General features: G+C 35.9%; 1 protein-coding gene across 9 annotated transcripts in view; it reads left to right on the top strand.

The window, feature by feature from the left end:
* DGKB (diacylglycerol kinase beta) overlaps positions 1-14389 on the top strand; it is a 361100-nt gene that overhangs the window by 156530 nt on the left and 190181 nt on the right. For all 9 annotated transcript variants that reach the window (XM_032182678.1, XM_032182686.1, XM_032182684.1 and 6 more), the window contains one exon: positions 5022-5182. In XM_032182678.1, the coding sequence (XP_032038569.1) occupies positions 5022-5182 (161 nt within the window). The remainder of the gene's footprint in view (positions 1-5021; positions 5183-14389) is intronic.

The following is a 14389-nucleotide window of genomic DNA, read 5'->3' as shown; positions in this document are numbered from 1 at the left end:
ACTTTTGGACATCTCTTTTATGATGTATGTAAAGAAAGAACAATTATTGCCTTTCCTCTTTTTGGAATTAGCTGTCTGTAAATGTTGTATGCACTGTTTTATAGATATCAAAGGTCATAATCACTCTTCATATCTTGCTTGTAGCTCCTGCTCACACCAAAAAAGCTCCAAGCTACAATGAGAGTAGTATACAGCTACTTGGTTGGCTTTTTACCACCTGTATTGCAGTTATTTCTTTAATCAATACATTATAAAAAGAGTATTCTTAAATGGATTTTAATTGGGGCTGTTCTGAAAGGGTTACAGAAAACAGCTAATAATGGTTTTGGAGTGGTTTCATCTTCTTTAATATTCATAAATATTAAATGAAAAATATGTCTCAGCCTCAGACTAGTTCCTTTGGTCCACTCGTTTCTCTTCTCCTACAGAGGATTCCAGACAATAAGTGCTGTGGTGCTATTTATCAGGAAATGAGAAGACAAAGAATGCTGAAAGGAGAATATATGTAAAGGCATTACTTCAATATCCTTTACATCCTTTCCTGAACGTAATTCTCAGCTTCTCCAATAACTTATTTCCATGCAGAATTTGCATTACAGAATTAAAAAGAGCATCATAACCTGAAAGAGACCCAAAGAAGAAAGTCTTAGGCCAGGCAGTCTCTGGAGAAAGCACATCAGTTCACAGGCTCATAAGTAGTTCTGTTTCAGGTCTCAGTTGTTCATTTCAGTTCAGATATTGTATATACGGAAACTGGGTGTTCATTTTGAAATTCCCAGCCTTTGCAGATGTTTCTTCCTTCTTCTGTCTCAACAATTATTTTTTTCCAAATGTCTACCTTGTTACCAGAGAGGTCTTAAGCAAATTCTCTATAGTCTTCATGCTAGAGGACTTTTGTTAACCATAATATTCAGTCAAATCATTTGAGGACCTTCTTCATTCTTCTGTCACGACTGGCAATTGTTTACTCTCATAGGCCTTGAAATAAAACCAACCAAATCAGCCTTACTTAACTTTCTGGGCAGTTCATTGAGAAGTCATAGAATAATTCAGACTGGAAATGATCACAGAAGGTTTTCTTGTTCAATCTGCTACACCAAGCAGAGTTAATTTAAGAGTAGATCACATTGCTCAGGACTTTATCCAGTTGGGTCTTAAAGTCTTCATAGAATAGAGTCAGCATGTTCTCTCTGGGCAGCTTGTTCCTATGCTTGACTGTCTTCATGGTGAAGTTTTTCTGTATATACAATCTGAATGTCTATTGTTTCAACTTACACTCTTTGTCTCTCATCCTGTCATCATGCACTGCTGTGAAGAGCCTGGTTGTGTCTTGGTAATTTCCTCATAGGCCTTGACAGGCTGCTATTAATTACGTTACCCACTACCACCACCACCATTTCTTCTCTAGGCTGAAGAAGTCTATCTTCCTCAGCTTCTCCTCACAGAGCAAGTGTTCTTAGCTCCCAGTTATCTAGGTGGTCCTCAGCTGAACTTCCCCCCATTTATTGTTGTCTGTCTTGTACTGTACATTCATGCGAGGAGGGAGGGCAGGTCTGCTGTAAACTGGATGCATTCTAATCCCTGAGCAAGAGGGGGACTTAACTTCTCTCTAGCTACTGGCTCCGCTCCTGTTCATGTGACTGAGAATGGTGTTGGACTATGTTGCCAGGCTGTTCAGTGAGCTCATACACAGCTTGCTGTCCTCCAACACCACCCCTGGTGCTTTTTTTCACAGAGTTTTTCCTCTCCCAGTCTGTCCCCAGCCTGTATCATTGCAAGGGTTATTTCTTCTTTTGCCAGTCCATGCCTCCAGTGTGTCTAGATTCCTCTGGATGGCAGCCCTGCCATTGAGCATTAGTTTTATGTGACATCTGCAAACTTGAAGAATGACCTCCAGGTCACTGATAAGGAAAAAAAAAAAAAAAAAAAAAAAAGGACAGGTCCCAAGATACACCAGTTCTTGTGGGTAACCATATAACCATATAGAGCACAGCTTATTTGCCACCGCTATCTAAGCCTGGTAATCAAGCCAGTTTTACATACCTACCTAGTTTCATACCCATCCAGACAGTAACATCCCAACTTATCTGCAAGAACACTGTGGGAGACAGTATTGAATGGCTTGCTAAAGTTAAGGTAATCAATACTGCAGTTCCTCCCCTTGTCCACAAATCCACTCATCTTATTACAGAAGGCAATTACTTTGGTCAGGTTTATCCATGCTGGCTGACTTCTTCATGTGCCCAGAAGTGTGTTTGAAAAGGGTTTGGTCATGATTTCTTCCAGGGACCAAAGGCAGACTGGTTTGTAGTTCTCCAAATTATTATTTTGGCCTTTCTAATGACAGATTCAAATTTTTTATTATTTTTTTTTTTTTTACTGTGATGTCACTTGTGACATCTCCCGGTCTCCATGCCTTTTCAAAGATGATAGTGTCTTTGCAAAGCTGTTAGCCAGCTTTCTTAAAATCTTCCTATGCAGCCCATCTGTAACAGAAGCCTAAAAAGCTCCCTTAAATTTGCTCATTATTTGATTACCTCTGTGCTCTACCCCCATTCTGTCTTTTGGCTAATTACCGTGTTCCTCAATAATCATGTCTTGGTTTTATGCAATCTACCTGATTTAAACTGTTTTATAGGTGAATCATGAGGCTAATTTATTGTGTTACTGAACCCGTCCATTTCCTTTTCCTTTGGGAAAAGACCGCACTTAAACAAGTTAAAAATAAAACCAAAATGCTTAGTCCTATTGCAATTAGCAAGCAATATATTTATTATGTTCTTTAAATTAACTCTGCTCATATGAATCAGAGAAACTGAGTCACGCCTTTCTCTTCCATGATCTCTGTAGCTTTTAGCTGAAATCAAAAATTGTTTTTCCATACCAATAAGTTTACAAGTCAGATAAACTGTGCTTGCCAGTTTCATCTTTATGTGCTGAGAAGGTCCAAGTAGTTGCAGTAGAAGTCTGCAGAAACTTATATCTATCACATAGCATAGGTTTCTCAATGAGGTGAAACAAATCGCACTCAACAAGATTACCTGTGATGGTATTTTGACATTTTCTTCAAGAAAAAAAAAAAAAAAAAAGGTGATAAAGAGCAATAGATGGGTACTACCTTTCATTTGATCTGTCCTTCCATTCACTTCTATTTATCTTTTGTTTTAATTGACTACATCTGGACTAAAGTAAATATAATAATAAAAAAGACATGAAAATATTCTGGCTTTCATCGTTCTTTGCTACGTAGACAGTGACATAACACAGATCTCCTGGAACTTATGTAGGCTGGGAGAGGAGACAGGTTTCCCTGAAACCAAACCACGGGTGAGTGGTCTCAAGGATGCAGACAAATGGAACTGAGCATGCTGCTGTTATGTGGTGGTTGGCTATGACTTAAAAAATAAACTATACAACCATAAGGTAGTACATCAGCAATGTGTTTTGAACACAGAGGCTTTGAATGGCTGTTTACTTTTTTGTCTTCCATATGCTGAATTTCAGTTGAATCAGTAGCTATGAAGAGAACTCCTTATATTTATCCTGATTTTCTTCATACAAAAGCTATAACTTCTGTTTACCAAAGATATGGTTTTTACATTACTAGATTGTTGATGACCTTGCAAGTACATATTGCTTAAATATGAAAATTTATTCATGATTTGAAGAAGAAACAAATCCACAGATCTTAGTTAACTATTACAAAGCCATTTTGTCTGAATAGTATTTAGAGCTGAAAACGTAACCTAGGAAAGTCCCCCCATTTTATTTGTATGCACATTCGTACTGTAGTTTGTGTATGCTCAGAATCATGAAAGCAAGTATACTGCTTAGTTTGGTATACAGCGTAGTGAACTAGGGAATTACCTAAAGACAAGTGTGCTTCTAGCAAGTAAGAGTAAGATCTTTTTACAGATCAAGATGAGACTGATAAAGAAGTTGCTGAAAGATAGCAAAATGTTAGTTCTGCTGATGTCATCAGTCATGAATGGATTTCATTTTTTTTATATACTAAACCACACTGAAACAGTTGGTTTAAAAAATAGAAAAAGGCTTTAATCTTTCAGTCTCATGCTAGACTCTTATCAGATAAATCTAAGATTCTGAACTTTTTTTGCATATATTTTGAAATCAAAGGCACTAAAAATTAAGATTAATTTCATAACAAGAACATTTGACAAACTGTAACCTTATGTCTTTGAATAGCTGCTGTAATAATTTGAAAAATTCAAGGGATTGGCAAATTTAGAATGTCAAATTATTTTCTCCAGTATAAATCTGACACCCAGTGAAATCTATAGAGTTAATCGAAGTTTATATTAATTTATCTAAGTGTGAAGTCATAGAATCATAGAATCATTAAGGCTGGAAGAGACCTTCAAGATCATCCTGTCCAAACATCTATCAAGATCACCCACAAAACCATGTCCCTAAGCACCACGTCCAACCTTTCCTTGAACACCCCCAGGGAGGTGACTCCACAACCTCGTGGGCAACCCCTTTCCATTGCCTGACTACTCTTCCTGAGAAGAAATGTCTCCTAATTTCTAACCTAAACCTCCCCTGGCACAACTTGAGCCCATTTCCTCTAGTCCTATCACTAGTTATCTGTGAGAAGAGGCCAACCCCCAGCTCCCCACACCTTCCTTTCAGGTAGAGAGCAACAAGGTCTCCCCTGAGCCTCCTCTTCTCCAGACTAAGCCACCCGAGTTCCCTCAGACACTCCTTACAAGACCTGTGTTTCAGGCCCTTCACCAACTTTGTAGCCCTTCTCTGGACACATTCCAAAGAACAGTTTCATTTTAACAGTTATGCCTTCTCTGTTAATGAGAAGTGCTGGAAAATTTTATGCTCTTCAAAAATAATCCTGATGTTTGGGTCTTATATAAATAGTTTTCATTTTTCCAGCCATCTAGAAAGAGAGTGAAGACTAAACTAAAAAAAAAAAGAGAGACAAACAAACAAACAAACAAAAAACTTATTTATGTTTGGTCAAAATAACCATTTTCACCTTTTGGTAGGTTATGAAGGAGAGAATTTAATGAAGATTTTAAAAGACATTGAGAACAGCTCAGAGATTTTGCTGGACAGGTGGAAATTTGAAGTTATTCCCAATGATAAAGACGAGAAAGGAGATCCAGTGCCTTACAACATCATCAATAACTACTTTTCTATTGGCGTGGTAAGACTCATGCTTATCCTTAAGTGATTTTCTTTTTTCTGTTTTGAATAATTATTTGATTGGTTTAGAGTGAAGAATTGTTGGTTACAGATCATTTAAAATGTTATTTTCCTAGTGAAATGAATACATAGATGACTGAGTGACAGCAATTTACATAGATTTACTTACACGCATTCAAAGTAGAATTATTCTTCATGATCTTCTACCTTCCCATCTATAAAAAAGATATTTGTGCTGTTCCTAATGGTTTATGAGCATCTACAGCACTAAATTTAGATTGTCATTATGAAGGTCCTATAAAAATATAAAGGAAAAACTAATCACTTAATATGAACTCAAGTAACCTTTTCCATTAGGACTCACATGATCAGAACTATTTAAAAGAACAGGGACATTCTCTCTTTCTTTAGGAGAATTTTAAATAACAAAATAATAATAATAAAGAGGAGTATATTCTTGGTTCTGTCTTATGGTCATATTCACAGTTAGAATGAATTATGAGGAAAAGAGGTGCGAGAAGCTGTTAATCTCCTATAAACTGCATCTCCAGCTTGTGGTTCTTTCTTTATATGTACTTCTCCCATTATACCTATTCTCCGCACTGCATATATGAGGGGAATCAGAAATATTCAGTCTAACTCCCTAGAATTCTTTTGGTTTGGATATGCTTTCAAAGACTAGCAGAAGGGGGACTGTGATGAGGTCCAAATTTCACAGAATAAAGAGTTCATAAATAAGATTTTTAACTTGGACACAGCTGTAGTCTAGTTGACTTGGGGACATGACCTCCAGCAGGTAGTACTGGCTGTTCTGAATCTCTCTCTCTCTCTCTCTCTCTTTCTCTCTCTCTCTCTTAAAAAATCAGATCCACTTTTACAGAATGTATAATTCTATAGTCCAGTATTTCCAAATGCTACACAAAAATTTTAATGGGAAGTACCACATAGTCGTTGTAAATCCAAGGAAATTATCTCTTCTTGATTTTCTTGGTCACTGTGCTTCAGTCTTAACAAGGTTCTGCCACAAATATAAATGGTTGTATGAAAATTTTACATATTATTTGCAGTTCAGTAATTTTTATATAGTGCTGATCAGCAACATGCAGTTTATTTCTTAAAAAAAAAAAAAAAAAACTTTCAAAAATTTCCCGTATCATCTTAAATTATGAGAAAATAAAAAATACACAAAAATTAGGATCCCCAAAGTTCAGATATTGAAATCGTAAGAAATTATAATTAGTTTTTTTTTTTTTGATTGTATGGTTTGTTATTTGTTATTTACCCTCTCTTGTACAAAATAAGTGCAAGGAAAAGCTAGATGAATCAGAAATAACAGAAATTAATATAAAAAGGCACCTAAAGGCAAAGTATATGCACCTTAACTAGTGCAAAAATAAGTTCATAATCATGAGTGGAAAGGAAAATCTTTAAGCTTACAAAACAAATAAATAAATAAATAAAAGCAAATGCCTCACACAGGGGAATATATTCAGTGACTTTGTCAAAAGAGAATATTGAAGCTCAAAGGTGAGGAAAGAAAATAAATGTGTTACACTGAAGAAGGAAGCAAATGATGAAAGGGAAGAGGGATGAGATTTTATGCCTATGTACATTAATACAGTGTAATTTAAATTGTTTCTAAAATGTAGACGAGCACCACATGTAAAGACAGCACAGAAACAGGAAATTGATAGTAGGACATTTGTGAATGTGCTAGGCGTCAAAGAATTCTTCAGTGTTATTCAAGAAAAAAAAAAAGTTGAATAATTGAATTGAAATTAGTGGCACGACCAATCATACTGGTATTAAGGACAATGTAAATTATTTGTAAAATACTGCAAGAAAATATCAAGCTCTACTCTACACACAAAGCTCCACAAGCAACTCTAAGATTAAGTTTTCAGTTAAAACCTTTGAATTCAATAATTTAATCACAACAAACTTTTGACTCTTCACATAATATAAATATGAGCAGCAGAAAATTATACCAGAAATGGACAATACAATATGTTGCATTGATAAAAGCTTCTAAATTTTTAAAATTATATTTTTGAAGCAGTAAAATCTGTTAAGTTTTTCATATGTTCAAGTTTATAAAATACCTGTTTCTTAAGTTAATTGGAGTGAATAGGGCAGAGCAAATACAGAAAGTCTGAAATTGTATCTTAAACTTGTTGAACTTGTGTAATTCACGTACTAGGTAACATTTATGATCATAGACCCATAGAAACACAAGATTGGAAAGGACCTATAAGATCATCTAGTCCAACCATCTTCCTAGCACCAATACTACCCACTAAGCTACTAAACCATATCTTGTAGCACCTTGTCCAGGCGCTTCTTGAACATTGCCGGGGATGGTGTCTCCACCACCTTCCCTGGGCAGGCCATTCCAGTGCCTAATCACTCTTGGAGAGAAGAAGTTTTTCCTGATATCTAATTTAAATCTCCTCTGGAGCAACCTGTGGCCATTCCATAGAGTCCTATCATTAGTTATCTGGGAGAAGAGGCTGACCCCCTTCTCATCACAACCTCCTTCAGGAAGTTGTAGAGTACAATGAGGTCTCCCCTGAGCCTCTTCTCCAGACTAAAAAACCCGAGTTCCCTCAGCCGCTCCTCATAGTACTTGTGCTCCAGACCCCTCACCAGTTTTGTTGCCCTTCTTTGGACATGATCCAGGGCCTCAATGCTCTTGTAGTGAGGGGCCCAAAACTGAACACAGCACTTGATGTGCGTCCTCACCAGAGCAGGGTACAGGGGGATGATCACCTCCCCGCTCCTGCTGGCTACACTATTTCTGATACAGGACAGGATGCCATTGGCCATCTTGGCCACCTGGGCACACTGTCAGCTCATGTTCATCAGAGCACTGATCAACACTCCCATTTTTTTATTTTTATTTTTTTTTCCCTGGACCCTTGAAAACCCTTGAAGACCCTTGATAACCCTTGAAAAGACAAGCAAAATGTTTGTCTATGCAAATAGAATACTTAAGATACTAAACCTTATCTACAACTGAAGTAAACCTTGTTTCACAAAAGCAAAAATGTTTTCAGTACTTCATGCCTAATATAAACTTTGGCAAGTATTGAATTATAAAAACATCAATCTACCACCTTGTTGGATGCCAGCTGTTGTTATCCAAGAACATAACTTGAGTCAGGCCTACAGCAAAACAAAGCAACAACAACGAAACAACCAAACAACCAAAACAGTGCCACCTACAAGTTTATATTAAGAGAAACAAAAAGGATTGATATAATAGATGAAGTTAGTAATAGAACCAAAGAAAATGAGAGTTTAGCGGACCTCAGAGAGACACCTATATTCATTCCTCTTCCTAAGGTATTATCTGTATCACTTGCCTCATTCCTGACAGATATTTATCTAGTTTGTCTTTTCAGATAATTTTTTTTCCTGTGATTTTTCTATTATTCCATTACCGTATGACTCTATTACTTTGTTGTCCTTACTCTAAAATTTCTTTCTCATTTCTAATATAAATAGTCTTGGTATAGCCTGGGCCCAGGGTTTCTTGTCCTGTGCAGACAGGAGAAGGAAAACAAATTATTCCATTCCTCTGTAAAACTCCTTGTTGCCTACTGGAAGGTCAGTCAGATTCCTTCTTTTGTTCCATAGCCTAACTATCTCCAGTTTCTTCAGTGCTTTCTCACAGAAAATGTTCTCTAGACATCCGATCATATGTGTTACTTTTAGCTGTGTTTAGATAAAACATGAGAATTCAACCCAATTACTCCCTTCAGTTCATATCTCCCTAGAACTGTAGTGTTCCCAATTACAATGCCACATCTGATGTCTTATCAGCACTGAGTAGAAAAGAGGAATTAACGTCTTGCAAATGATTCCACTATAAAGAAAAAATAGCCTTCTTAGCAATAGCATGATTTTTTTTTCATATTTGACTTGTGATTCATTGCTGATTTCAAATACTGTTCCAAAGAACTACTACCTCATATCTTTTGTGTTTTGTAGAACTTACTCTTCCTACCTACATGCAGAACTTACATTTACTGAATTACACCCTCTTTCAATTTTTACTGTTTCTCCAAGGCACTACAAAGACTGATGGTAACCTGTGGCATATTTTACATTGCCTCATAGATTCATGGAAATAATAGGCGTGCTGTCAAATCATTATGAACAGAACCTGCAAGATGGATTTTGTGAGAGTATGGCAAAAATTGTATTTGGCAACAAACAATCTCAGTGCTTGCTTAGAAAGGCCAAGGGAGTAAAACTTGATAAAATTGTGCCTGACAAGGGGCTTATACTGCCTTACGGACCATAATTCAGGTTGGAAGGAATTGCAGAAGTCAGTAGTCCAATCTCCAATGTTCTTAGCAGGGTCAGCTATAAGAGCAGTCACATAGCTGAAGGCTTTATGCAGTTGAGTCTTCAAAAACTCCACAGATGGAGATGTTAAAACTTCTCTGAGCAACTTATTCTGCTGCTTGGCAGTCCTTATGGTAAAGTTATTTTTCTTTATGTCTTGTTTGAATCTCTGTTGTTCCATTTTACACTCTTTTTTTTACCATCATCCCATTATGCACCACTGTGTAGTCTGGCTTGTCATTTTCATAACTTCCTCTTACGTATATGCAGGCCGCAATTAGATTTCCCTGAAGCTTTCTCTTCTAGCAAAAAAGCTAGATCTTCAGGCAGTCTTCTTTATCCTCCTGTTTTCAACCAATCAAGACCATAACTTCCCTGCTTGGATACAAGAATGCTGGGGTAGAGCATGTTCAAAACCTTGCTGGATGAGCATAACATCTACTGCTCTCTCATCTACAAATCTAGCCCTTTTATCATAGGCAGGAATCAAAGGGTAGTTTACTGTTGTGAAGGAAAATCCTTCAATAAGTTGAAAATTAACATTTTCAGGAGTGTGTGTATTTGAAATGCTTCATTAGTATGTTGAGGCCAAAAAAAAAAAAAAAAAGTTGTTTTCTAAAGCATTGTCAGATTCCTGACGTGTGTACATAATTGTATGTACTATGTATAAGTACAGGGGAAAAAAGAAAAAAAAAAAAAAAAACAAGAAGAAAAAAAGCAAAATGAGATGCAGTAGATAAATGAGTATAAGCAATGTTCAACCTGATGATAGCATGCAGCATATAAGAACCATACAAAGCACCAGCCAAGCTGTGTGTCAGTTTCAAAGCAGAAGCTAGAAAACATCTAAGAGTAAAGTAAAATGAGATAAAGATTTTCAAGTGTTCACATCCATCATTCTGTCAGGATGGCAAGACACCAAGAGAGAAGTCCCATCTGCTTCCAAATAGTAGTGGGATTGCTGAAACAAGCTAAATACCCAAGAAAAAAATGTGTATTAAGGCAGTCAAATCATATTGGCTTAAAAAAGTAAAAATGTGAAGATTAGGTGAGCTGACCAAACATAACTCACAATATTAGTGGACAGATAAACAGACATGATAAAGACAGGAAACATCAGGCCAACTTGGAAATGGGTGACAAATAAATTACTGACATATTTTGGAGAAAATAAAAATAATCTATACAACCTTTAAATTCACGCACTGCCTAATAAATTCATACACTTAGGTTACTGTTATCACAGTGGTCATCAAAGACAGATCTCAGTAATCTTAGCATTGGTGTGTTATCACAGGCTCTGTATTCCAGATAGTAGGCTTGCAATGCATTTCTGCAGTTCCTACAGGAATGGAAATTCAGTCGTCACATCATTTAGCTAAATTGCTAAGGGTATAAGCAATTTACTAGAGTTGACTGTGTGTGTAGATAGTATCAGCTTGTGCGTATTAATTGTCACAGTTAGCCTTTGGTTAGCTGTGGATAAAACAGCATAAGGTAACACTACTTTCTTCAGTCACTTAACTACTTACTAATAATGGTGAGTCAATATAAATATACCTGGACAGTTACTTCAGATAAGTTTCTGTGTCATAATAGCCCTGCATATTTGATTTATTTTCTCCTAGCTATTTTCCATATCTGTATCTTAGGCCTGTATTAAGAACAAAAACAAAACAACAACAAAACAACTTTCACCGATCAATTATATATCTTAGCACAGAGAAGTATTTCCACAAAATTTAGAAATAGCTTTTTGTTCAATATTTTTCCTTTTTCTTTCTTTCTTTCTCTTTCTTTCTTTCTTTCTTTCTTTCTTTCTTTCTTTCTTTCTTTCTTTCTTTCTTTCTTTCTTTCTTTCTTTCTTTTTTTTTTTTTTTAAGAAACAGTCTATACTCATTACTTCATGACAGCATTATTTATAGTGGTTAAAAAAAAAAAAGGAAGAAAAGTGGATATAGCTATCCACAATTCAAAAGTATATTTGCAAAAGCTTTTTTTTTTTTTTTTTTTTTTTCAAATAAGAGCTTACAAGTCTAATCTCAGATCTTGTCAAGAACAAACTATTTTCATAGAACAGTCATACAGTCATGCAGTCGTAACAAACCATGGATACATATTGTTAATTACAAAATATACCAGTGGATTGGTATATATTTGATGAAGTTTACAATATGTGTACCCAAAGCAAGTGCATAGAAAACAGGTAAGAATGGAAGATGATCTTTTTTTTTTTTTTTTCATTGATGATTTTTTTTTTCATTTGCTGAGACCTGAGCAGGAGGACATGGAAGATAGATAGTGAGGCAAATTCTCATGTAAAACCAACCAACCAACAAACAAACAAAACTTACAAACAGTACTTAATACCTTGAGAAAGACTTGCATCTGCTCCACCATCAAACCACATAATGTCATGGTAGCTTAGTTGTCAAGCAATTTTAGTCAGATAATAAATTAAAATAGAGTGACTGTCAAGGGTGTGCATCTTTTATGGGGAAGTTATTAAAGAATGTTAAATATGTAAGGAGGTTGCAATGCTTGTTTTTAGTATTTCTGAAATGATCGTCTCACAGTGAGACAAAATGTGTATGTCGATAAAAGCTTTTTCACTTGTGTCTCATTAAATGATCAGTTATGACTAAACATTAGTAACCTCGACTTTCATTAAACTCTTGGTATAAAAGAGCATGTGGAATGGGGAAGAAGTGATCTTATACACTTAGGGATAGAAAGAATGAAAGAGAGCAAGAAATCTCAGCTACTTAGACTTGCAGTACTTTCTCTTCAAGGTGGACACTCATAAGAAATGATTCAGTGTTTTTTTCTACCTGCGCTTTCTCATACTATTTAGGAAGGGCAGGAAAACTGCAGGGATTCTGGGAGCAAGCTATAGACACATAGGATGAAGAGTGGAGGCATAATTGTGTAGGCAAAATCACTGGAGATTTAGTGTTTGAATTAATTGATTAAAAGCTCAGAAACAGTAAGAGCTAAGCAAAATCACTCACTAATATGATTGTAAGATATAGGAAATTCACTCAGAACCTTATTGAACTCTTTTTTTTTTTTTTTTTTTTTTTTGTAACTTGCTTTCAGTTCGATTAGTCAATAAAAATTCCTTGAAAATTGGCAAAATGTCCTAATTTTCTAAGTCTGGGAGTGCTAGCAGGGCTGCAGCTGCCACATATTCACTGGAGATATAAAATAATAACAACAATAATAGAAGAATCAGGCAAAAATTATAATGGAGTCCTTTAAAAAATCTCATTGTTATTTGATATCCCATAATGAACAATTTTTTTTCCTAATGGTAGGAGCATATCTTAGAAACTCATGATGACAGTCTTGACTGGAGCAAATAGGTATAGGCCAAAGGTAAAAAGGTAATCAGATGGGCTGCATCATACTGCAGTAGTCACTTTTGCTAGAACCTGATTTTTCATGCTTAATTATGCAACCAATTTGAAAATATTCAAAAACCAAACCAAACCAACCAAACAAAAAAACCCTTTTGATTCTACTCAGATAATGATTGGCCTTACATGGCTAAAACTAATGTGTAAGCAGTGCAATTCATTTGTCTTCCATTGACTTCCAAAACACTGATGGTGCATTGTATTGTTTTCAATTTTATGGGTAATAATGCTGAAAGAAATTATGAATAGATTTTCACTGCTGTTAAGATGAAAGTCCTAATGTAGGTTTTCCTGAAGCAACCATAGTTTTGAATTTACTGTTCTGCCACTGAATTAGAGGTTAGCTTTTACAGAGCCAAAATTATAACAACATGAATCAGTGCTGAAATTCTTATCACGTACATTTTATTCTTTTAAACAAAAAAATAATAAAAGTAATAAACTTATCCGATCTTAATAAGAGATAAACTATTAACATTGTTTAACTATATTTTTAATTTGTTATAACCACATATGGTATTACAAAGCATATGCTAGTAAGCCCCTTACAGTTATGTAATTAGAGTGATGGAGCATAATAAACTGAACTTACAAACATCTGCATTGTCTTTTAGTGCAAGTTCATACAGTAAAATATCACTGAGATTGATTCTGAGGCAAACTATACTAGCTATAGTGTAGCATAATTCAACCTTCCCTATGTGAAACAATAAAGATTATATTCCAAGATGACAACAGAAGTTGTCACTGATGTCAGTGCGGTATTCAAAGTGTGAGAATAAACCAAATGCTATCATAATGTATTTACAGATGGCAGCTGTAAAAATTATACTAGTAGCCATTGTATATCCTTGTATTTGATTAGAAATGATCTGTATGAATGATTGATTGGGTAACTCACTGATTTTCATCTCCATTTTGTTTTTTTTTGGGGGGGGGCAGATTCCATCCAAATTTTGAAATAGCTTTTCTCTTATTTTTGACCAAGGTATGTTGTATTTGTAAACAAAATACTTATTCTTTCTAGTCACACCTAACGTGGGTTTCCTAAAAGTCTGGCCAAAAGTAATGCAAGAGATGCTAATTCAGGATAACAGCATAGTCTCTTAGAAGCTTATGCTTTTTGTAGATCCACAATTGCTTTCCCCATGGCTAGGCTGATCATCTGAGTGCATACTTCAGGTTTAAGTCTAGTTGGTGTCTTTATGAATGCTGCCGACCCCTAGCTCCCCACACCTTCCTTTCAGGTAGCTGTAGAGAGCAACAAGGTCCCCCCTGAGCCTCCTCTTCTCCAGAATAAACAACCTGAGTTCTATCTGCTGCTCCTCATAGGATTTGTGTTCCAGGCCCTTCACCAGCCTCATAGCCCTTCTCTGGACATGTTCCAGGGCCTCGATGTCCTTCTTGTAGTGAGGGGCCCAAAGCTGAACACAGCA

The sequence above is a fragment of the Aythya fuligula genome, chromosome 2, assembly GCF_009819795.1.
Source record: "Aythya fuligula isolate bAytFul2 chromosome 2, bAytFul2.pri, whole genome shotgun sequence".
In the NCBI taxonomy this organism is placed as follows: Eukaryota; Metazoa; Chordata; class Aves; order Anseriformes; family Anatidae; genus Aythya; species Aythya fuligula.
Note: the sequence above shows the minus strand (reverse complement) of the source record. Positions and strands in the feature narration are given on the sequence as shown.